The 25,824-nt window shown below is 42.5% G+C and overlaps 1 protein-coding gene across 3 annotated transcripts in view; it reads left to right on the forward strand.

Moving 5' to 3' along the window:
* The first annotated feature begins 425 nt into the window (after positions 1 to 425).
* Positions 426 to 25,824, forward strand: part of LOC137375459 (polyhomeotic-like protein 3) — a 102,994-nt gene continuing 77,595 nt past the window's right edge. For all 3 annotated transcript variants that reach the window (XM_068042741.1, XM_068042743.1, XM_068042742.1), the window contains exons 1-3: positions 426 to 563; positions 723 to 756; positions 19,084 to 19,270. In XM_068042741.1, the coding sequence (XP_067898842.1) occupies positions 19,154 to 19,270 (117 nt within the window). In that variant the 5' untranslated portion in view covers positions 426 to 563; positions 723 to 756; positions 19,084 to 19,153. The remainder of the gene's footprint in view (positions 564 to 722; positions 757 to 19,083; positions 19,271 to 25,824) is intronic.

The raw sequence follows: 25,824 nt of genomic DNA on the forward strand, positions 1-25,824 counted from the left end.
TCGTAGAGCACAGACTCCAGTATTACCAAGCTGCTCGGGATGCCTTTTTATTTTAAAAAAAGCATATTAGCTGGTCATTTATCTCCGTGCTGATTGTGGGAACTTTCAGTGTGCAAACGCGTTTTCTACAACTGGTTACTTCATTAGCTGTGGAATTGGGGCTGTACACGTGAAAGGTGCTGTCAAAATATAATTCATTCTGCCAGTCTAATTTGATGGTAAGGCACAAAGGGACGGTGGTATGGCCATTGATCTGCAAAAAGGAATGGAGAACCCTTTATTAAAAATTCGGTAAACCAGAGGAAACTCTGAGATCCATGCCGCATTTACACCGCTGGACTTGTTCTACTTCCTCCTGTACTCTGTGCGGTGCTGTTCGTTGCTTTTTAAAAAAAAAATTCAACTTTCGTGCCTTTCGCCCTCCCCTCTGCTCGCACCAGACTCTGCGCAATGCAATACGTGACTGCGTTTCTGATACTGTATTCAGAGCCCGCGTCTGCTCAATACGAGATGTATTAAATAGGGGAAAGAGATGCAAGCTCCGTGACACCGGTGCAATGCAGGTAAGTCCATGCACCCTTCTCGCAAAAATAATACATAAAAATCATCTTCACTTCCAGACGGAGATTCCCCCATGGCACGCTTCACGTGCCAATTAATACAACATGAGCAATAATTTTATTGACCAATTAAACTAATTGGAATTTTTCTTATAATTGCAGCCTTTTGCAGAATCAATTTCCCACGGAATTCCAAGTAAGTTCTGCTTGAAATGGATCTGAAAAATGACATGAACTCAAATTGCACTGAATATTTAAATTTCAGGTCCAAGGCTGTAGCTATGCATTTGTTTGCATCAGGATTGTCACCGTCTAAAAGCCTCATCGTGAAGAATTAATCAGTGGAAACAAAATTTGAAAGAAATATATTTATAAGATGTCTGGAATATTAATGTAGGTTTCACTATCGTTTGTTGCAATTTGCAGACCTGCCGCAATTAGCGGAAGCTGCAGAGAGGACTTGTAATTCACTGAACATCACAACATGCAATGTAGAAAATGCATTTTAATTGCATATTGTTCATGGATTTTTTTTTTTACACTGTCTGTTAGCACTGTGGAATCAGCTTTGTTTAGTAGACTTAAGTCTGTTCCTGCAGTAATATATACGTTTTGGTAAAAGGATGCTACAATGAATGGGGGTGTTATTTAAATGCATGGCATCTTACTCCACCTATCTGCTGAAATGTACAGCAGAGATTTGAGTTTTTAAAAATTTTTTTCGTGCTGTTAAGAGAAATGCCATTACTGAATATATGCAAGATGTGACGTATTTACTATAGATATAAACCACTGAGCTTGCGCACAATTGGCAATGTTTTCTGGGAGTTGTAGTCCCCTGGGCTCTGGCTTTCTTTTAAAGGGGCACTATCTTCATGATGAACCAGAGGCAAAAGTATTGGTTTGGGAGAAGAATTCCAAGAAAAATTATGTAAACGTTTTCATTATATTGTTAAACATTATTGTTCCAATTTTTTTATTGTTTGAATTGTGTTGTGTCTGTAAACAAATAAAACTTGCAATTATAAAGCGCCTTTCATAATCTTTGGCTGTAGTGCACTTTGGGACATCCTATGAGTTACTTTTGAAGTGTAGTCACTGTTGTAGAAAACTCAGCAGCCAATTTGTGCACAGCAAGATCCCACAAACAGCAATGTGATAATGACCAGATGATCTATTTTAGTGATGTTGTTTGAGGATAAATAGTGACCACAACACCAGGGATAGTTCCCCAGCTCTTCTAATGTTTCTAACACTAACCCCAATTCACTGTTGTTGCATAGACAAACATGGCAGCCAATTAGTTTGCCGGAAGGTCCCACAAACAGACAATGAAAGGATGACTAAATACTCAAATTTTTTGATGGTGTTAGCGGAGGGATAAATATTGGCCGGGGAGAATTCCCTATCATGGGATCTTTTGTGCCCACCTGAGAGGGTAGATGGGGGCCTTAATTTAAAGTCTCCTTCAAAAGACAGCACGTATGACAGTGCAACAATCCCTCAATATTGTACTGAATTGTCAGCCTGGATAATGAGCTCAAAGTCTCTGCAGTGGGACTACAAACACACAATTTTCTGACTTAGAGGTTACTAACTGAGCCATAACTCATACAGCAAGATAGTGGAATATGAGTGGAAGAAATTCACCTTTGTTGTAGTCAGTGTTATACTCTGGAAAACTAGTTAATGAAGAGTAGTACTGGAGTCAATCTTTACTCAGTCTTTCATTTTATTTACAGAGTAAAACATTATAAGTGTACACCTAACTGAATCGCACCAGTATCAATGTGTCTCTTTTATATGTGCTCAAGTGAAACCCCCAATTAAAGCTCACCACCTGTAAACAATTAAAAAGAATTAACATACAATTAACAGTCAGATTACACTTGGAGCACAATTTCCTACATTACAACAGTGGCTACACTCCAAAGTGCATAATTGCCTATCAAGCACTCTGGTATGTCCTTAGGTTGTAAAAGGTGCTATATAAATGCAAGTCTTCCTTTTCCATCTGTTTCTCGTCAATGAGACACATGGGAGATGTTGAAGCCCTGGACAGGGTGCATTAAACAGCCATATGACTCTTACACAAGACTGAGTTATGATGAAAAAGCTGAGCTGCAATATTAAATAGTAAATAATACAGAAAAGGCAAATCTAAAGCACTAATTCAAATCAAACCATGACAATGGGAAAAGGGGCCCAGATTCAAACTAGTGAAGGTAATTTAAAACTGATGTTATTATGGCACTATTTGAAGAAGAGCAGGATAGTTTTCCCTGGTATCCTGGTCAATATTTATCACTGAACCAACACCTAAAAACAGATCATCTTGTGTCATTATCATAATGCTGTTTGTGCTATATAAATGCAAGTTGTTACTGTATGCATACTAGTCAATTGCCTGCTGCAGTGCCTGTGGTCAATTCATAAATATAAGGGTTTTTTGTACAAGATGGCAAAGAGCTGTGAAAAAAGCTTCAGAAACTCCCCCTACAGATCTGCCTAGTTCCTAGAGTTTGCAACTACAATGTGACAGCTAATATGGCAAAATTGAATGAGAAAATTTGACATTGTAGTTTACAATAGAAAGAATGAACTTAAACGAACTTTTTATTTGTATAGTGCATTACATGACTTCAGGACAATTGACCCACGGTCAATAAAGAACTTTTTTTTTGTTGTGTAGCCACGGTTGCAATGTAGGGAAATATGGCACTTGAATTGCACACAGCAAGATCCCATAAATTGCAGTGTGTTAAAGTACCAAATAACCTGTTGTTTTTAAACTCACCTTGATTGAAGAATAAGTTTTGGCCCAGGCAATCGGAAATGTTAACACTAAAGCATAACCAAGAATCGGGACAACAGGAATTAAGGCTTCTAGACAGGAAATGAATAGCCTACTGGGTATTTTTAGTAATATGCAGATTTGTAAATTGCCTACTGGAAAATGCACCAAATGTAGTGTCTAGATTTTAAAAAACTTGAACTATGACCCCAGGTCTACCTAGAAAATAGATTCTGTAGATGAGATACAGTGTACCCACTTTAAAAAAGGTCAATAAACCACTGCCATGGTGATGGGTCATTGAACTTTGTTAGAACCCCTGCTGCCATTCATTCTCTACTGCCAATTATGTACCTTACTTAGTGCCTACAGCTTTGCTTGGCAGCCTAATGTTGATTGGCAGCTCGCCAGTTGGGTGAAGTCCAAGGGTCATTTTTGCTCAGGTTGACATTCCAAACTGAGAGTGTACTAAAGCAATATGCCAACAAGTTAATAGCTGCATGTCTAGATTTTTCTCAAACTGAAAAGAATTGGGCAAAGCTCTGTCTTACAGTGTTGGTGCAACAATATACACTGAATTCGGGGTTCTTGGTGAGCTGAGTTCCCAATCTCAGTGGGACTGATGTGGTGATGAAAGTAAGTTGGAAGGAAGTACAACTAAAAGCAATCTTTTGAGTACCTTTTTGGTGTCAAGTTTCAGAATGGCATAGGTAGGATCCTGAGGGAGCAGTACCTGCATATAGCAAGACATAAGACATGGGAGAGTGGGAAGAAAAGTAATCAGAACATTGAACAGCTAAAAAACAAAATCCAATATTCAGAAGATTAACAAAACGTACCCGGAAGCATGTTTCTTTCAACAGTTATTGAGTTTGCTGTCAAATCTGTGGAAAATCAAGTACCTCACTGCTTGTGGCATTATATCTGACATAATTGCTGTAAATCAGTAAATATTAGCTCAAAAGATATTTTGCTTAACCCAAGACGGTTGGGATGTTTGTGTAAAAAAAAAAATTGATGAAAGACATTTGTAGACATGCATTTAATTTACATGTGAAAATATAGTGACATTTGACAGTAGTAATGTCCAAACTTTCAGATCTGCTCTTCAGATAGCCCAGCAGCAAAACCTGTTACAAAGAATTTATTCCCTGTAACAATTTGTCTGTTTATCTCCCCCATTACTGCAGTCACTGAAATTGGATGGACCATATTGAAACATATCTTTCTGTAATCCTCATTGATACAGTTATGCCTTCCCTCGTTTCCTCCCCCCAAGCTCTCACACATCCCTCTCCTGGATTGGGCCCTCACTATAACCTTCTAAAGGTACCAATCTTCGGTCATCAGTGCACATGCCCTGACTATCAAATTCTTCTCGCCTCCCTTACTGCATGCAGACTACTCCTCTTGACTTTAGAATTGGTCATATTACCCTCCCAGCTGATAGCCAATATCCTCCACATGCAGCAGAGTTCAAAATCACCCATCTCCTGCTTCTGTCCCTTTCAGCTAAGACACTGAGAAATCAGTTAAGATAGAATCTGTCAGGGAAGAATGAGAGATGGACAGACGACAGAAAATTTCCATGTATTTGCAAAAATGATGAGAAAAAAAGAGGTGTAAAGAACAAGCGATCGGAGCCAGTTAAAGACCAAGAGGAGAAGAATGTAAGGTGGAATGCATCTTGCATATCAAGAATTAATCATTTCAGAGATACTTGAACTATTGTTGCACTTAGACTGTTGGTCACGTCAGAGGTTAAATGAAGAGCTGGCTATGTTTCAGAGAGACATCGTTTGGAAAATAAAGAGAAGAGAAACCTCAGGCATATGTGAAATTATGATTGAAGGACTTATGAAGGAAGCTGGAGGTGATGAAAAAGGTTACTGTGACATCCCAAAGGATTGAAAAGGATGTTTATGGTTTGGAAACTTGCAGTCATAAAATCATAGACTCTTACCTCAGAGCGGGAGACCATTTGGCCCATTGTGCCTGTGCTGGCTCTCTGAAAGAGCCATCCAATAAGTCCCACTCCCCTGCTCTTTCCCTATAGCCCTGAAAAGTTCAAGTATTTATCCAATTTCCTTTCGAAAGTTACTATTGAATCCGCTTCCGCCACTGGCAGTGCATTCCAGATGATGATAACTCGTTCCGAGAAAAAATCTCAGCTCTCCTCTGGTTGTCCTGTGATGAGAGGCTGAGTAAATTGGGCCTATACTTTCTTGGGTTTAGAAGAATGAGAGACAAACTCATTGAAACATACAAGATTCTGAAGGGGCTGGATAGGGTAGACATTGAGAGATTGTTTCCGCTGGTCGGGGAATTTAACACACGGGGGAACAGTCTCAGGATAAGGGACCGATCATTTAGGACTGAGATGAGGAGAAATTACTTCACTCAAAGGGTTGTGAATCTTTTTGGAATTCTCTACTCCAGAGGGTTGTGGATGCTGCATCGTTGAATACATTTAAGGCTGGGATCGACAGATTTTTGGTCTCTCGGAATCAAGGGATATGGCAAGTGGGCAGGAAAGTGGAATTGAAGCCTAAGATCAGCCATGATTGTATTGAATAGCGGAGCAGGCTCGATGGGCTACATGGTCTATTCCTGCTCCCTTTTCTTGTGTTCTTGTGATTCTTTTGCCAACTGCCTTAAAATAATATAACAAATACTAATATTCATTTGGGGGATGTGGGCATCGCTGGCAATGCCAGCATTTATTGGCCATCCCTAATTGCCCTTGAGAAGGTGGTGGTGAGCTGCCTTTTAAACCGCTGCAGTCCTTGGGGTGTAGGTATACCAACAGTGCTATTAGGAAGGGAGTTCCAGGATTTTGACCCAGTGACAGTGAAGGAATGGCGATATAGTTCCGAGTTAGGATGGTGTGTGGCTTGGAGGGGAACATGCAGGTGGTGGTGTTCCCATGCATCTGTTGCCCTTCTAGGTGGGAGAGGTCATTGGTTTGGAAGGTGCTGTTGAAGGAGCCTTGGTGAGTTGTTGCAGTGCATCTTGCAGATGGTATACGCTGCTGCCACTGTGCATTGGTCGTGGAAGGAGTGAATGTTGAAGGTTGTGGATGGGGTGCCAATCAAGCAGGCTGCTTTGTCCTGGATGGTGTCGAGCCGCTTGAGTGTTGTTGGAGCTGCACCCATCCAGACAAGTGGAGAATATTCTATCACACTCCTGACTTGTGCCTTGTAGATGGTATTGGGGAGTCAGGAGGTGAGTTAGTCGCCGCAGAATTCTCAGCCTCTGACCTGCTTTTGCAGCCACAGCATTTATGTGGCTGGTCCAGTTCAGTTTCTGGTCAATGGTGACCCCCAGGATGTTAGTGGGGATTCAGCAATGGTAATGCCATTGAACATCAAAGGGAGATAGTTAGATTCTCTCTTGTTTGAGATAGTCATTGCCTGGCACTTGTGTGGCGCAAATATTACTTGCCACTTACCAGCCCAAGCCTGAATGTTGTCCAGGACTTGCTGCATCTGGACACGGGCTGCTTCAGTATCTGAGGAGTCATGAATGGTGCTGAACACTGTGCAATCATCAGCGAACATCCCCACTTCTGACTTTATGATGGAGGGAAGGTCATTGATGAAGCAGCTGAAGATGCTTGGGCCTAGGAGACTACCCTAAGGAACTCCTGCAATGATGTCTGGGACTGAGATGATTGACCGCCAACAACCACAACCATCTTCCTTTGTGCTTTATTAGAATTAGAACATTACAGCGCAGTACAGGCCCTTCGGCCCTCGATGTTGCGCCGACCATCTGACCTACACTATTCCATTTTCATCCATATGTCTATCCAATGACCACTTAAATGCCCTTAAAGTTGGCGAGTCTACTACTGTTGCAGGCAGGGCGTTCCACGCCCCTACTACTCTCTGCGTAAAGAAACTACCTCTGACATCTGTCCTATATCTTTCACCCCTCAACTTAAAGCTATGTCCCCTCGTGTTTGCCATCATCATCCGAGGGAAAAGACTCTCGCTATCCACCCTATCTAACCCTCTGATTATCTTGTATGTCTCTATTAAGTCACCTCTCCTCCTCCTTCTCTCTAACGAAAACAAGCCCAAGTCCCTCAGCCTTTCCTCGTAAGACCTTCCTTCCATACCAGGCAACATCCTAGTAAATCTCCTCTGCACCCTTTCCAAAGCTTCCACATCCTTCCTATAATGCGGTGACCAGAACTGCACGCAATACTCAAGGTGCGGCCTCACCAGAGTTTTGTACAGCTGCATCATGACCTCGTGGCTCCGAAACTCGATTCCCCTACTAATAAAAGCTAACACACCATATGCCTTCTTAACAGCCCTATTAACCTGGGTAGCAACTTTCAGGGATTTATGTACCTGGACACCAAGATCTCTCTGCTCATCGACACTACCAAGAATCTTCCCATTAGCCCAGTACTCTGCATTGCTGTTACTCCTTCCAAAGTGAATCACCTCACACTTCTCCGCATTAAACTCCATTTGCCATCTCTCAGCCCAGCTCTGCAGCCTATCTATGTCCCTCTGTACCCGACAACACCCTTCGACACTATCCACAACTCCACCGACCTTCGTGTCATCCGCAAATTTACTAACCCACCCTTCTACACCCTCATCCAGGTCATTTATAAAAATGACAAACAGCAGTGGCCCCAAAACAGAACCTTGCGGTACACCACTAGTAACTAAACTCCAGGATGAACATTTGCCATCAACCACCACCCTCTGTCTTCTTTCAGCTAGCCAATTTCTGATCCAAAGCTCTAAATCACCTTCAACCCCATACTTCCGTATTTTCTGCAATAGCCTACCGTGGGGAACCTTATCAAACGCCTTACTGAAATCCATATACACCACATCCACGGCTTTACCCTCATCCACCTGTTCGGTCACCTTCTCGAAAAACTCAATAAGGTTTGTGAGGCACGACCTACCTTTCACAAAACCGTGCTGACTATCGCAAATGAACTTATTCTTTTCAAGATGCTTATAAATCCTATCTCTTATAACCTTTTCCAACATTTTACCCACAACCGAAGTAAGGCTCACAGGTCTATAATTACCAGGGCTGTCTCTACTCCCCTTCTTGAACAAGGGGACAACATTTGCTATCCTCCAGTCTTCCGGCTCTACTCCTATCGACAATGACGACATAAAGATCAACAACAACGGCTCTGCAATCTCCTCCCTGGCTTCCCAGAGAATCCTAGGATAAATCCCATCTGGCCCAGGGGACTTATCTATTTTCACTCTTTCCAAAATTGCTAACACCTCCTCCTTGTGAATCTCAATCCCATCTAGCCTAGTAGGCTGTATCTCAGTAATCTCCTCGGCAACATTTTCTTTCTCTACTGTAAATACTGACGAAAAATATTCATTTAACGCTTCCCCTATCTCCTCTGATTCCGCACACAACTTCCCACTACTATCCTTGATTGGCCCTGTTCTAACTCTTATCATTCGTTTATTCCTGATATACCTATAGAAAGCCTTAGGGTTTTCTTTGATCCTATCCGCCAATGACTTCTCGTGTCCTCTCCTTGCTCTTCTTAGCCCTCCCTTTAGATCCTTCCTGGCTAGCCTGTAACTCTCAAGCGCCCTAACTGAGCCTTCACGTCTCATCCTAACATAAGCCGCCCTCTTCCTCTTGACAAGCGCTTCAACTTCTTGAGTAAACCACGGCTCCCTCGCTCGACAACTTCCTCCCTGCCTGACAGGTACATACTTATCAAGGACACTCATTAGCTGCTCCTTGAATAAGCTCCACATTTCGTTTGTGCCCATCCCCTGCAGTTTCCTTCCCCATCCTACACATCCTAAATCTTGCCTAATCGCGTCATAATTTCCTTTCCCCCAGCTATAATTCTTGCCCTGCGGTATATACCTGTCCCTGCCCATCTCTAAGGTAAACCTAACCGAATTGTGATCACTATCGCCAAAGTGCTCACCTACATCTAAATCGAACACCTGGCCGGGTTCATTACCCAGTACCAAATCCAATGTGGCATCGCCCCTGGTTGGCCTGTCTACATACTGTGTCAGAAAACCCTCCTGCACACACTGGACAAAAACAGACCCATCTGAAGTACTCGAACTATAGTATTTCCAGTCAATATTTGGAAAGTTAAAGTCCCCCATAACCACTACCCTGTTACTCTCGCTCCTGTCGAGAATCATCTTCGCTATCCTTTCCAAGGTATGACCTTGGTAGGTATGACTCCAAACTATAGAGATTTTTTCCTCTGATTTCCATTGACTCCAGTTTTGCTCAGGCTCCTTGATGCCATACTTGGTCAGATGCTGCCTTGATATCAAGGGCAGTCACTCTCGCCTCGCCTCTGGAGTTCAGCTCTTTTGTCCATGTTTGGACCAAGGCTGTAATGAGGTCAGGAGCTGAGTGGTCCTGGCGAAACCCAAACTGAGCGTCAGTGAGCAGGTTATTGCTGAGCGAGTGCCGCTTGATAGCACTATGAACGACCCCTTCCATCACTCTGCTGATGATCAGGAGTAGACTGAAAGGGCGGTAATTGGCCGGGTTGGATTAGTCCTGCTTTTCGTGAACAACACATACTTGGGCAATTTTCCACATTACTGGGTAGATGCCATTGTTGTAGCTTTACAGGAACAGCTTGGCTAAGAGCGTGGCTAGTTCTGGAGCACAGGGCACAGGTCTTTAGTACTGTTGTTAGGGTCTATAGCTTTTGCAGTATTCAGTGCCTTCAGCCGTTCCTTGATGTCAGTGGATATCTGTGATGCTGGAGTCTTCAGGAGGAGGCCAAGATGGATCATCCACTTGGCACTTCTGGCTGAAGGTGGATGCAAATTCTTCAGCTTTGTCTTTTGCACTGATGTGCTGGGCTCCCCCATCGTTGAGGATGGGGATATTTTGCAGCCTCCTCCTCCTGTCAGTTGTTTAATTGTCCACCACCGTTTATGACTGGATGTGGCAGGACTGCAGAGTTTAGATCTGATCTGTTGGTAGTGGGATCACGTAGCCCTGTCTATTGCATGCTACCTCTGCTGTTTAGCTTGCAATAGTCCTGTGTTGTAGCTTCACCAGGCTGACCCCTCATATTTATGTATGCCTGGTGCTGCTCCTGGCATGCTCTTCTGCACTCTGCATTCAACCAGGGTTGGTCCCCCATCTTGATGGTAATGGTAGAGTGGGGGATATGCCGGGCCATGAAGTTACAGATTGTGGTTGAATACAGTTCTTCTGCTGCTGATGGCTCACAGTGCCTCATGGATGCCCAGTTTTGAGTTGCTAGATCTGTTCGAAATCTATCACATTTAGCATGGTGGTAGTGCCACATAACATGATGGACGGTATCTTCAGTGTGAAGATGGGACTTCGTCTCCACAAGGAGTGTGCAGTGGTCACTTCTACCAATACTGTCATGGACAGGTGCATCTGCGGCAGACAGATTGGAGAGGACGAGGTCAAGTCATACCTAGCGCAAAGGAAGATGGTTGTGGTTGTTGGAGGTCAATCATCTCAGCTGCAGGACAACTCCTGCAGTGTCCTAGGCCCAAGCATCTTCAGCTGCTTCATCAATGACCTTCCTTCAATCATAAGGTCAGAAGTGGGGATGTTCGCTGATGATTGCACAATGTTCAGCATTCACAACTCCTCAGATACTGAAGCAGTCCGTGTAAAAATGCAGCAGGACCTGGCCAATATCCAGGCTTGGGTTGATAAGTTGCAAGCAACATTCGCTCCACACAAGTGCCAGGCAATGACCATCGCCAACAAGAGAGAATCTAACCCTCTCCCCTTGACATTCAATGGCATTACGGTCGCTGACTCCCCCACTATCAACATCCTTGGGGTTACCATTGACCAGAAACTGAACTGGAGTAACCATATAAATACCGTGGCTACAAGAGCAGGTCAGAGGCTAGGAATCCTGCAGTGAGTAACTCATCTCCTGACTCCCCCAAGCCTGTCCACCATCTACAATTCACTAGTCAGAAGTGTGATGGAATACTCTCCACTTGCCTGGATGGGTGCATCTCCAACAACACTCAAGAAGCTCGACACCATCCAGGACAAAGGAGCTCACTTGATTGGCACCCCATCCACCACCTTCAATATTCACTGCCTCCACCACCAACACACAGTGGCAGCAGTGTGTACCATCTACAAGATGCACTGCCACAACACTCCAAGGCTCCTTAGGCAGCACCTTCCAGAGCCGTGACCTCTACCAACTAGAAAGACAAGGGCAGCAAATGCATGGGAACACCACCACCTGCATGTTCCCCTCCAAGTCACACACCATCCTGACTTGGAACTTTATTGCCATTCCTTCACTGTCATTGTGTCAAAATCCTGGAACTCCCTTCCTAACAGCACTGTGGGTGTGCCTACCTCACATGGACTGCAGCAGTTCAAGACGGCAGCTCACCACCACCTTCTCAAGGGCAACTAGGAATGGGCAATAAATGCTGGCCTGGCCAGCGACACCCACATCCCATGAATGAATATTTTTTAAAAAGTAGTTTTTTTCCCTCTTGTTGGTTCCCTCACCACCTGCTGCAGACCCAGTCCAGCAGCTATGAAAGAACTTGGTCTGCTAACCTTTTTTTGGAAATGATAGAAAATCATCAGTGGATTGTATATGAAAACAATTCATATACCCCCCCAAAAATTTTGATTTTTGATACTTTAGTTGCTATATTTTCTGTTTCTATATTCTTATATTGTTGTGAGTTCATCCATATTTTAAATTTTCCTTTTACCTTCTCCCATCCATCTGCGCCTCTGACACAATAGTAATCCTGACAGAGCAGAGGAGGTAAAAGCAAAATACTGCAGATGCTGGAAATCTGAAATAAAAACAAAAAGTGCTGGAAAATACTCAGCAGGTCTGGCAGCATCTGTCAAGAGAGAAGCAAAATTTACTTTTCAGGTCAGTGACCTTTCATCAGATGAACGGTCACTGACCTGAAACGTTAACCTTGCTTCTCTGTCCACAGATACTGCCAGACCTGCTGAGTATTTTCCAGCATTTTTTGTTTTTATTTTATACTAGAGCAGAGGAGGTAGTCTTGGACAGCTCCCTAAACGCGAGCAGTCCTGATGCTAAGTAATGAGTTTCCACTTGTGGGTGAGATCAAAACTAGGAGCCATAAATACAAGATAGTCACCAATAAATCCAATCGGAAATTCAGGAGAAACTTCTTTGCCCAGAGAATGGTGAAAATGTGGAACTCGCTACTGTATTGAGTAGTTGAGGTGAATAGCGTAGATGCACTTTAAAGGGAAGCTGGATAAACACTTAAGGGAGAAAGAAATAGAAGGATATGCTGCAGGGTGTGAGGAAGAGTGTTAAGAGGAGGCTCCTTTGAAGGATAAATGCTGGCGTAGCCGAGTTGGTCTGAATGGTTTGTTTCAGTGCTGTAGATTCAATGTAATAAAGACCCACCCCCGCCCCCCCATTCCTGCCCACTCCATACTGCATGATTTGTCTTGGTGACAGTGACAACTGATTCTCCTTCTTATGATGGCATTGATTCATGCTGGGATACTGCTCTGTGGGTGTTGATGTGGCCTCTAATATGTCATCCAAGTGACCATTCATTGTGCATGAGTCGTATTCTGTATCAATAGATACTCAACAAGAGTCATCATAGGTGAGCTTGATTCATCCTCTCTTAGTAAAGGAAGAAAGAAAAAACTTGCATTTATATAACGCCAGAGCACTTTACAACCAATGAAGTATTTTTGAGATGTTGTCACCATTGTAATGTAGGAAACGCAGCAGCCAATTTGCACACAGCCAGGTCCCACAAACAGCAGTAATGACCAGAAAATCTGTTTTGTTGGTATATATTGGCTTGGATAACTGGGGAGAACTTCCCTGCTCTTTTTCAAAGTAGTGCAGTGGGATCTTTTACATTCACCCGAAAGACAGCACCTCTGACATTGCAGCACTCTCTCAGCGCTGGAGTACAAGCCTAGATTTTGTGCTCAAGTCTCTGGAGTGGGACTCAAACCGAGAACATTCAGACTCAGAGGTGAGAGTGCTACTCGCAAAACCACAGCTGACACTATTCTAAAGTGGGTATAGAAATGACAAGATGGAACCCTCGCTGATTTATTTCTTCCCTTCTTGACCCAAGAACTCTAATGTCACCAATACTGTCATTCCACTCTACTGAAATTGTTCAATGCTTATGAAAGTGTCTAAATACTGCAGTTTTCAAGTTGAACCTGTTATGATATCTGAAGATCACAGTTTAAGTACCATTCTGGTGAACTTATTTTACTGGCATCTTCAATAGTATGGAGACAAACTGATGACAATGGTCCTTTAAATTTTATTTTAGCATTCTATTTATCAACAGATACAAATCAACCCAAGTATAGAACCTACTAGAAATTTAGGCACCAGGACTATTCAGATTTGACATGGCCCCATGGATATTATTTAGGAACAGGAGGAAGCCATTCAGCCCCTTGACTCTGCTCTGCCATTCAGTGCTCATTGCTGATTTGTGCCTCAATCACATTAACTTCCCTTTGATCCAGATCCCTTGTTATCCTTACCTGAAAAAAATCGATGCATCTCAGTCTTGACGTTTTCAATTGACCTGGCGTACATAGCCTTTTGGATTGAGAGTTCTAGATTTCCACTTTTTTTTATGTGAAAAAGTGCTTCACTGCTTTCACTTCTAAATTCCCTTGCTGTAATTTTAAGATTGTTCCCTTTGTTCTGGTTTCTCCCAGCAGAGGATAGATACAGACAAGCTGTCGTATCCATTCATAGGTTTCAAGACCTCGATTTGATCCCCCCTCAATTTTGTAAATTCCAGGAAATGCAAACCATGTTTGTGCAAGCTGCATTTAACTCAGCACAGACTGGAAATCGAGTAAGGGAACTTACTGGACCATTCCCCAATAGGTAGTGAATTTATTAACTTGGCTGGAATGGAAATGAGTAAAGAACAGCCTAAAGAGAGAGCTTTGAGTACATATGACACAGGTTATAATCAGTCATTGCCTGACTCAGTTTGGACAGTGGATTCAGTGTCCAGAATTGCCTCATCATCCTGTGAATGCCAAAAAATGAGCCTGGGAACTGGTGTGGCTAATGGCCAGAATAGTCTCAATGCACAGGATAGTTTGTTAACTGAAAAGTAAAATAAAACCTGAAGATATATTTTACATTTGTTTTTTAAACGAACACTTTTTTCTAAGCCTTGCTTGGAATGCCCCTTTTATAGTTCCAAATCATTGCTTGACCGTCGAACGATTGGGAAATAGGCAAAACGATGAGGGCTGATTCTTTTAAAACAGTGGTCTAAACCCCACCCTTCATCCAAAATTGTTGATGAAGAGAATCACAACATACAAACAGACGAAGAAGGCAGTTTGGGTAATTTGATTAATCCTTCCAGAAACCAACACCACCATTTTCCATTTTAGTGCCAAGCTGTTTCTTAAATGAACCTCTCCTGGCCACAGCTGCCCTTTCTGGCAAAGCCTTTCCAGTTGTTGTTCATCCTCTGTGTTAAAAAAAATCTTTGTACTTCGTGGCGTCTGTCTCAAACTTGTCCCTCACAATTCCAAACTTGTGCACTCCTGTCTGGCTGGATCTGATTTCTGCCAAATTATGTGACTTACATTATTAATAATACTTCTATTAAGAAAGAGTTCAGAGTGACGTAGCACATCTGCCAGCCCAGTGGGGAGATGGATGCCATTTTAAATGCACACAGTTCGAAAGGAAATGGTAGCTGCATGTCTTCATAGGGATGTTGGTGCCATGACAGCAGATATGATACCCTGTTTGTTGTTGCCATCAGTCTTCCTGACCAAGTTGAAAGGAAAAGTTATGGAATATTAGTGTAATTCAGAAGGGGTACTTCAATTAGAGGCAAAGTTTAGCACAGCCTGGGAAGCTTAGTCATGGTCAGCAATGTGGTTATTCATTTCTGGCGGATTAGTAAACAAATTTAAGAGATACTGGTGCACGAAATCTGAGCTGCTGCTTTTGTACAGGCTACAGTAGAGATTAGGCGAGCAGCAAAGTCCTGGGTAGCTTTAGAAAAGGATTAAAAGAAATGCACAAATGTGGTGCTTTCACATTCCTGGAATCCCACTTGCCAAGGTCATAACTCCAGCTGTGTCCAGAGGAAGAACAGATTCCAAAACATCGTGTTGCAACTAGGTGAGAAAGGTGTCTAGGGGTCTGTTACTATCTTCATTTGGTCTTATTGTAACAGGGTTTAATTTTTAACACACTGTGTTTTGAGCTCCCCCTTTGTGAATCCTTGTTCACAACTTTCCAATTATAAGGCAAAGAAATGAGCACAAACAGCCTTTCTTTGGTTTAAAGAAGAAAGATGAAATTTATTAAACCTTAAACTTAAGCTCTAATACTTTTTTAAAAATTCATTCATGGGATGTGGGCATCACTGGCTATGCCAGCATTTATTGTCCATCCCTAATTGCCCTTGAGAAGGTGGTGGTGAGCTACCTTCTTGAACCGCTGCAGTCCATGAGAATTTTCCTTTTCATTGACTTTGTAGCGGTTAGGTACAACTGAGTGGCTTGCTAGGCCATTTCAGAGGGCATGTAAGAGTGAACCACATTGCTGTGGGTCTGGAGTAACATGCGAGCCAGACCAGGTAAGGACAGCAGATTTCCTTCCCTAAAGGACATTAGTGAACCAGATGGGCTTTTACAACAATCGACAATGGTTTCATGGCCATTATTAGACTTGCTTTTAATTCCAGATTTATTAATTGAATTCAAATTCCACCTTCTGCTGTGGTGGGATTCGAACCCATGTTCCCAGATTAATACCCTGGGTCTCTGGGTTACTAGTCCAGTGATAATACCACTACGCCACTGCCTCCCCGATTAATGCCTATGGATATACGGCACACCCACACTAGCATGCACACGTGATACACACATGCAGATAGGGACAGAAAAGAGCAGAAGAAAAGATAAGTAGAACAGTTTGAGGCAATCTATTGTTATTGTGCTTCGAGCTCGCTGTAGTCCTTGATTGAAGATATGGTCTTGCATTTCATTGGGGCCCAATGTTCCTTTTAAACCTTGTTCACGTAGGAGACTTTTTCTCTCTTTGAGTTTACGTGTCTTCAGTGGTTTCTGAAGCTGGTGAGAGTGAAATGAGGGCAGACAGGAGAGAGGTCTTATCAAACCAGGAGCCAGGAGCTTTCTGAGTTCGAATCCTTTGTTGGAAGTTCAAATCTCAATGGCCAGCTAGTCATGTGACTAAAACGGGTCGGTCTCTTCTGTTCCAACAGTGCTAGTACTATGCAAATGTCCTTCCAGTCAGGGTCTTGCAATTTTATGTTTCAATGTTCATGTGGCAAAATCATGTGTGTCTCAGTCTTGGCAGGTGGGGGGTTTGCCTGACAATAGTTTAGCGGCCAGTGCACTCATTAAGGCTGCTTGCTTTGCCATTATCACACAAACCTCTTAGATCTCTGCAGTCTCCAATTCTGGACTCTTGCGCATCCCCGATTTCCATCGCTTCATATTGATGGCTATGCCTTCAGCTGCCTAGGCCCTAAGCTCTGATATTTCCTCCATATACCTCTCTGCCTCTCTTCCCGCCTTAAAACCTAACTCTTTGACCAAGCTTTTGGACACCATTCCTAATATCACCTTATGTGGCTCGGTGTCAAACTTTGTTTGATAATGCTCCTGTGAAGCGCCTTGTGATGGTTTTGCTATGTTAATAGTGCTATATAAATGCCTGTTGTTGTATTGAAAGCAATCTAAAATGTGTCACCTCCTTCCCCCAAAGCCCCCTCCCCAACCCTGCTATTAACATAATCCAGGCCAACCATGGGTGAGAATTAATTAACACAGCCTCTACCAAACTCCAACTCATCCATAACTCTTCAAGCACCTATCCCACATGAGGTCCAAGGGATGAAAGACATCAGTTATGTGGAGAGACTGGAGAAGCTGGGCTTGTTCTCCTTGGAACAGAGACAATTCAAGAGAGATTTAATAGAGGTGTTCAAAATCATGAAAGATTTTGATAGAGTAAATGTGGAGAAACTGTTTTCAGTGACAGAAGGGTTGGTAACCACAGGACACAGATTTAAGTAATTGGCAAAAGAACCAGAGGAGACATGAGGAAAAAAAATTATTGTTGTGATTCGGAATGCCATGCCTGAAAGGGTGGTGACAGGAGTTTAATAATTTTCGAAGGGAATTGGATAAATACTTGAAGGGGTAAAATTTGCAAGGGTATGGGGAAAGAGTAGGTGAGTGAAACTATTTGGATAGTGCTACCAAAGAGTTGGCACAGACACGATGGGCTGAATGGCCTCCTTTTGTGACATATCATTCAGTGCTTCTAAATACCCTGCCTCTGTTCCTATGGGTAAATGCCTGAGCTTTCCCTTGCTTGCTGAGATCAGTAACCCACCAAGTGGAAGGTGGTAGCTGCTTATTAATCCAAAATGTTACTTCCCAGGCAATTTTCTTTAATTGTGCATTATACTCTAAATGAATGTTAACAATTAAGCTTCTGTCCCAAGTCTACAAATCAGGTAATTCCTAAACACCACTGCTATCCTTTCATACACATGAAGTGACTCCAGTAACACATTGGCAGTGGTACAGTGATACTCTGTGTCAGCTTGTAAGTATGTTCTGGCACATATCTTTGCACAGTGTGATTACTAACTGCAGTAAGTCATCACTATTATTCTCACTGCACTTAATTATCACTGTCTGGGTCCATTCCAACACCTATGGGATAGTTTCCAAATCCTAAGCTGTTCCTGACTTCGGTCCAAACTCTCAATGCATCTGCTGAAATGCACTGAGTTGACAGAACCTAACATAAGAAAAAGGAGCAGGAGTAGGCCATCTGACCCTTGAGCCTGCTCTGACATTCAGTAAGATCATGGCTGATCTTTGACCTCAACTCCATTTTCCCATCCGACCCCCATATCCCTTGATTCCCCTGGAATCCAAAGATCTATCAATCTCAGCCATGAATATACTCAATGCTGGAGGATCCACAACTGTCTGAGCAGAAATTCTAAAGATTCACAACCCTCTGAATGAAGAAGTTTCTCCTTATCTCAGTCCTAAATGGCTGACCACCTCTGCCCCCATTCTGAGAATATGCCCTCTAGTTCTAGATTCTGCAACGGGGGAAAAAGCCTCTCAGCATCTACCCTGTCAAGCCCTCTCAGAATCTTATATGTTTCAATGAGATCACCTCTCATTCTTCTAAAATCGACAAGAGTATAGTCCCATTCTACTGTTTTCATGCTGGTTTAGTATATGGAGAACCACTTGGCAAAAGAAATTTACGGAACCATGAAGGGTTGTCGGTATGGGTGAGGAATGCCAGGTCATAAGATCATAATCGTGCTGATCTGATGAGCAGCCAAACTAAATTTCTTGAGATGTGTGGAAAGACATTGAGATAGATCTAGACATTGTGTGATCGTGTAAAACCCGCGATAGCCAATCAGAAGCCCATTTTGCAATTCTGTCGATTTTTGTTTCCACAGAAGTCGTTACAGTGGCCCTGCTGAATTACCCGAAACAGCCAGTGCGATTGATATGTTATAAATGGTTCCTCTTTATGCGTGACTTCAGTGGAAATGGCAGGCGGTTATCACCATTTATTTATCGATGGCCTCCCACGATATCCCTTGATGGTGTAGGTGGTGAGGACCGTACATAAACTGTTCCCGTTTCGCTATCTTTCAGCTTTGAAGCTTCGTGGCCCTGATATTTGTACCTGATGCGTTGAGTGCCTGAAGCTGTGCAGTGACCAGCCATGGAAAATGACCAAAGTACAACGACTTCAACCACAACCACTACAGTCAGCACATCGCCCAGGACACAGGCACCACAAATCTCTGTCTACAGCAGCTCTGACAGACAAGCTGTTCAAGTATGTAGCTGTGATACTGTTTGGGGTGTACGATTCTATTGTAAAGGTCCTGAATTGCTTCCAGTGGGATTTTGTCTGAAGTGGAGGTCAGGGTAGAGAACCAAGCTTTATATAGAATTTGCACTAAATCTATACCACATGAATTATTTCTTTCTGATTGTTGAGATGATTAGATGCGTATCCATATGATGATATTGCACAACTTTCCCCCTTCCGCTATGCAATGAACTAGAAACATCTGTTTTCAGCTCTGTTAGGTTCTTCTGGTCGCATCCTTCCAAGTTTAACTGACTGTATAAGTATGGAAGAAGAAAGAAAGAACTTGCATTTGTGTAGCGCATTTCATAACCTCGGGATGTTCTAAAGCACATTACAGTCGATGAAATACTTTTGATGTGTAGTCAATGTCGTAATATAGAGAGCAAAGCAAGATCCACAAACAGCAATAGGATAAATAGCCAGATAAACTGTTTTTAAGAATGTTGGTTGAGGGATACATGTTTCCTAGAGCACCAGGAAAAACTTCTCTGCTGTTCTTCGAAATAGTGCCATCTACCTGAGAGGGCGGATAGGGCTTCAGATTCATGCCTCATCTGAAAGATGGCACCTCTGACAGTGCAGCACTCACTCAGTGCATTTTGTGCTCAAGTGTCTGGAGTGGGGTTTGAACTCAACCTTCTAACAGAGGCAAATGTACCACCAACTTAGCTGCGGTTGACAGTGAGGTAATGGAATATAGTTAGAAACAGCCATAACCAGGACAGATACTTCATGAGTTTGATGCTGGTGGTTTCTCAGAGTGGTGTAATGGTGAAACAGGCTCCCTTGGTACCAGTTTCTTTATAAATATTTTCAGTTGCTAGATTCCAGCTTTCCCTGTGGCTTGACATTTGAAACCAAACTTTGAATAAGTGAATTTATTTCCATGTCCATTAAATGTTATTATAAACCCATCTATACCGGTGGGAATATAGTGCAGGTTTGATCTTTCTTTTTGATACTTATAATCCTTCCAGGACTGGAGATCAAGTTCCAGGTCCAGAAATAATAAAAGGTTCAGATTTTCCACATTTAACAACCCTTTTCAGATAGGGGGCAGGGAATATTTTGTTCATGATGTGGTTAGCAATATTATGTTTTTAACAAAACATTATGTAGAGAGAGAAAATATATTTTCTTGCTGCTCTGTGTTTTGTTTGTGTCCACAAGCTGATCAGTGTTCTCAGTGAGAGGTCTGTGGACAAAATTGGTTCTTCTTCACACAAAGGCCCGTGTTCAAATTCCTGATAATTAAAGCCTTTTTTTTCCGCTCTAGTATGAAGGAAAGAAGTTTTTGAACTCAGCGGACTGTTAAGTGATTTGTTTTATTTTCGGGTGGATGGAGTGATGATACAGATAAGCCATGATCTAATTGAATGGTGGAACAGGCTTGAGGGGCTGAGCGGTCTCCTCCTGTTCCTATGTTCTGCACTTTTAATCTTTGGAGGACTGAAGTACCATGGCTTTATGTATGTGGAGGGACAAGGGTGATAGATAGGACAAGTCATTTGGGTCTGAGTCTCTACACTTGCACGGTTTGCTAATATATCCGCAGGCAGTGTAAATACCCTTTTCTGCAAGGATCCATGTGATGACAAATCACTAGCCCAATCTATGGTACAGGTTAGCACCAAGGTTGAAAGAGTAGGATGAAATAAATCATCATGTAGTGTTCAGCTAATGGCAAACTTGTATTTCAAAAGCCTGCAAATTATTTACAGCATTGTACTAATTTATGAGAATAATTGAAAACTATTTAGCTTACAATTAATCATAGTTACTGTAGACTGTTATTGCAAATTGTTATTATTTATTGGGCCTAAATTGAAAAGTGGAATGTGTAGCAGCACTAACTGGGAGGATGGCAGTTTAATCTCTCCCAGCTTGGGATAATACCCATCTGGTATTCCCAATGTGGGAGAACACTGGTTTAGTATTCCCAAGTGGGAGGACACTGGTTTGGTATTCCAGAATGGAAAAATGCGAGTTTGGTATTCCAGAGTGCGTGAGTGCCAGTTTTGCATTCCAGAGTGGGAGAATGCTGGTTTGGTATTCCCCAGAGTGGAAGTACGCTAGTTTGGTATTCCAGAGGAGGCAATTGCCAGTTGGTATTCCAGAGTGGGACAATGCCAATTTCGTATTCCAGAGTGAGACAATGCCTGTTTGGTACTCCAGAGTGGGAATGTACTGATTTTGTATTCCAGAGTGGGAGAAGACTGGCTTGGTATTCCTCAGAGTTGGAGAGGTCTGGTTTGGTATTCTTCAGAGTGGAGATATGCTGGTTTGGTATTCAAGTGTGAGAGAAGGCTGGTTTGGCACTCCAGAGTGAGGGTATACTGATTTGGTATTCCAGAGTGAGAGAATGCCAGTTTGGTATTCCAGAATGAGATAATGCCGGTTTGGTACTCCAGAGTGGGAGTATACTGATTTGCTATTCCAGAGTGGGAGTCCACTGACTTTGTATTCCAGAGTGGGAGAAGACTGATTTGGTATTCCTCAGAGTGGGAGCAGTCTGGTTTGGTATTCTTCAGAGTGGAAGTATGCCTCTTTGGTATTCCAGAGGGGGTGATTGCCAGTTTTGTATTCCAGAGTGGGGGTATACTGATTTGGTATTCCAGAGTGGGAGAATGCTACTTTTGATTTCCCTATTTTTCTCAGTTCCTGACATGAACCATGGTGGCTCAGGAGGAATTACTTCAAATACACCTCTGAGCTTCACCACTGCATTTCGCTACATGATAAAGGATTGCTGGACACCTTGCTCTGATTTGTTTTAGTGAATGGGGGAGAAAATAAATGAATACACATTTTCAGACAATAGTAGAAAAATTAACTTCCTTTCTTCTGAAGTAGAAGCTTAATGTTCCCTGAAAGAGAAATGTGATAAAAGTAATATGACAAGCAGCTGGTAGCTGTGGGGTTGGTTAGTGATGAAAAAAATTACTGTACTTGTTTCCATGACAGCTCTGACAAGACTAGTCTCAGTGCCACAAGGTTGATGCTGCTAACGGCACAGCATTCTATTTCACATCTACTAACAGAGTCTCCATTTTTCTATGGGGAAAACTGCAAACACATAATCTTTTTGCAAAAACTCAGAGGTGAAAATCTAGTGTATGCGAACGTTCCCTTGTTGATGGCGACGAGAGATGGACCAAAATTGAAAACCAGAATCTGTTTGCAAGTCGTGTGATTTTGTCTGAAATCACAAAAAATCAGAATCTCCTCGCGTTGTAATCTTCAAAATTATGGGTTTTTTTTGCTTCTTGCTCCAGTAGGAGAGCTGCTGCTGATCTCTCCTACATGAGAGAAAGCAAATCAATCAGGAAATGTTTGTGCTCCATTCTCGGGGTGGTGGCGGGGGGGTGGGGGGTGGGGGGGTGTGCTTTAATGTGTAGCTCTCTGTGTCATTTTTGCTACTACCATTGGTGGATTTGTTTTGTATCCCATTTCCAGAGTCCAACAGCCAGCTACCACCGACAATAACACTGACTAAATTATTTGTTATCTATTCATGGGATGTGGGCATCTCTGGCAAGGCCAGCATTTATTGCCCATCCCTAATTGCTCTTAAGATAACTGAATGACTTGCGAGGCCGTTTCTGAGGGCAGTCATGAATCAACCACATTTCTGTGGGCCTAGAGTCACATATAGCCCAGACTGGGTAAGGATGACAGATTTCCTTCCCTAAGGGACATTAGTGAACCAGATTGGTTTTCCGACAATCCAGCAGTTTCATGGGCACCATTACTGATACGAGTTTTAAATTCAGGTTTATTTAATTAACTGAATTTAAATACCCCAGCTGCCGTGGTGGGATTTGAGCTCATGTCTCTTGGGCCATTAGACTAGGCCTCTGGATTACTAGTCCAGTAACATAAGCATTATTCTACCATACTGTAATATAGTTAAAGCCGTGCATGCCCCGCCAAGAAGGCACAATGCAGTAAAAGGGGGTGTTATATATTACAATAATGCCTCATTTTCAGTGTTCAATTTTTTTCCTTTCCTTTGCCAACATAAGATAGCTCTATCAAAGGGCTGGCATGGCCATGATGGGCTGAATGATTCTAATATCTTTCCTCTATAGCCCCCTTCTGCACCTCATTAAAAACATATATAGGTTCAAATTTTGTAAATCAGGTCTTTGGGAACAAGCAGTTTGTCTTTTTATTTTTATCCCTTCAGTACAGTATTGAGGGAGCGCTTCTTTGTCGAAAGAGCTGTCTTTCAGATGAGATGTACAAGCTTGCGGCAATAAAAGTCCTTCAGTACCATTCAAAGAAAAGCAAGGAATCCTCCCCAATGATCAATGCACTCCTACTCAATCCACGTTACCAATAATAAACACATCAACATGTAATTTACCTTGCTGTTTGTGGGTTGCTGTGTTATCTTAACCCACACTTTAAGGTAGTTCATTGAATATTCTGAAACATTTCAGAAGCTGCTTCCTTACTGGTCTTGAAGAGGTGGGTCAAAATGTCTGGGTCTCATGATCAAGGGGTGATCTAAGGGGTAACATTTGCACCACACAAGTGCTAGGCGATGACCATCTCCAACAAGAGTGAATCTAACCATCTCCCCATGACATTCAATGAATTACCATCGCTGAATCTCACACCATTAACATCCAGGGAGTTACCGTTGATCAGAAACTTAACTGGATCAGCCAAATAACTACTTTGGCTACAAGAGCAGGTCAGAGGCTGGGAATTCTGCTGTGAGTAACTCACCTCCTGACTTTCCACCCTTTTGTAGATCCATGCTGACTCTGTCCGATTCTACCACTGTTCTCCAAGTGCTCTGCTATAAAATCTTCAATAATGGACTCTAGAATTTTCCCCACTACCAATGTCAGGCTGACTGGTCTATAATTCCCTGTTTTCTCTCTACCTCCCTTTTTAAATAGTGGGGTTACATTTAGCTACCCTCCAATCTGTAGCAACTGTTTCAGAGTCTGTAGAATCTTGGAACATGACCACCAATGCATCCACTATTTCTAGGGCCACTTCCTTAAGTACTCTGACATGTAGATTATCAGGCCCTGGGGATTTATCGACCTTCAATCCCATTAATTTCCCCACACCATTTTTCTACTAATACTGATTTCCTTCAGTTCCTCCCTCTCACTAAACCCTGTGTTCCCCAACATTTCTGGTATGATAATTGTGTCTTCCTTTGTGAAGACAGAACCAACGTCTGCATTTAGGTGGTCAGCCATTTCTTTGTTCCCCATAATAAATTCCCCTGTTTCTGACTGTAATGGACCTACATTTGTCTTCACCAATCTTTTTCTCTTCACATACCTATAGAAACTTTTACAGTTAGTTTTTATGTTCCCCGCAAACTTACTCTTGTACTCTATTTTCCCCTTCTTAATCAATCCCTTGGTCCTCCTTTGTTGAATGCTAAACTGCTCCCAATCCTCACGTCTGTTGTTTTTTCTGGCGAATTTGTATGCCTCTTCCTTGGATCTAATGTTATCTCTAATTTCTCTTGTAAGCCATGGTTTGGCTACCTTTCCCATTTTACTTTAGCACCAGACAGGAATAAACAATTGTTGCATTTCATCCATGTGCTCTTTGAATGTTTGCCAATGCCTATCCACCGTCATCCCTTTAAGTAACGTTTCCCAATCCATCATAGCCAACTCGCGCCTCATACCTTCGTAGTTTCCTTTATTAAGATTCAGGACCCTAGTCTCCGAATCAACTACATCACTCTCCATCTTGATGAAGAATTCTACCATATTATGGTCGCTCATCCCCAAGGGGTCTCGCACAACTAGATTGTCAATTATTCCTCTCTCATTACACAATACCCAGTCTAGGATGGCCTGTTCTCTAGTTGGTTCCTCAAAGTATTGGTCTAGAAAACCATCCCATATACACTCCATGAATTCTTCCTCTATGGTATTGTGACTAATTTGATTTGCCCAATCTCTATGCAGATTAAGGTCACCCATAATTACAGATGTTCCTTTATCACATACGTCTCTAATTTCCTGCTTAATGCCATTCCCAGCATCATCACTACAGTTTGGGGGTCTATATACAACCCCCACTAATGTTTTTTGCCCCTTAATGTATCTCAGCTCTACCCATACAGATTCCACATCGTCAAAGCTAATATCCTTCCTCAATATTGCATTAATTTCCTCTTTAACCAGCAATGCAACTCCACCACCTTTTACCTTTTGTCTGTCCTTTCTAAATACTGAATACCTCTGGATGTTCATTTCCCATCCCTGGTCATCCTGCAGCCATGTCTCTGTAATCGCAACTATATCATACCCGTTTACAACTATTTGCGCGATTAATTCATCCACTTTATTGCAAATGCTCCACGCGTTAAGAGACAAAGCCTTAAGGCTTGTCTTTTTAACATTACTTGTCCTCTTCCCAATATTTTTCACTGTGTCCCTGTTTGATTCTGGCCCTTGATTTCTATGCCTATCACTTTTCTTATTCCCCTTACTGTCTTTTGTTCTTGTCTTTGATCCCCCCTCCTC

The sequence above is a fragment of the Heterodontus francisci genome, chromosome 11 (assembly GCF_036365525.1).
Source record: "Heterodontus francisci isolate sHetFra1 chromosome 11, sHetFra1.hap1, whole genome shotgun sequence".
Taxonomy (NCBI): Eukaryota; Metazoa; Chordata; class Chondrichthyes; order Heterodontiformes; family Heterodontidae; genus Heterodontus; species Heterodontus francisci.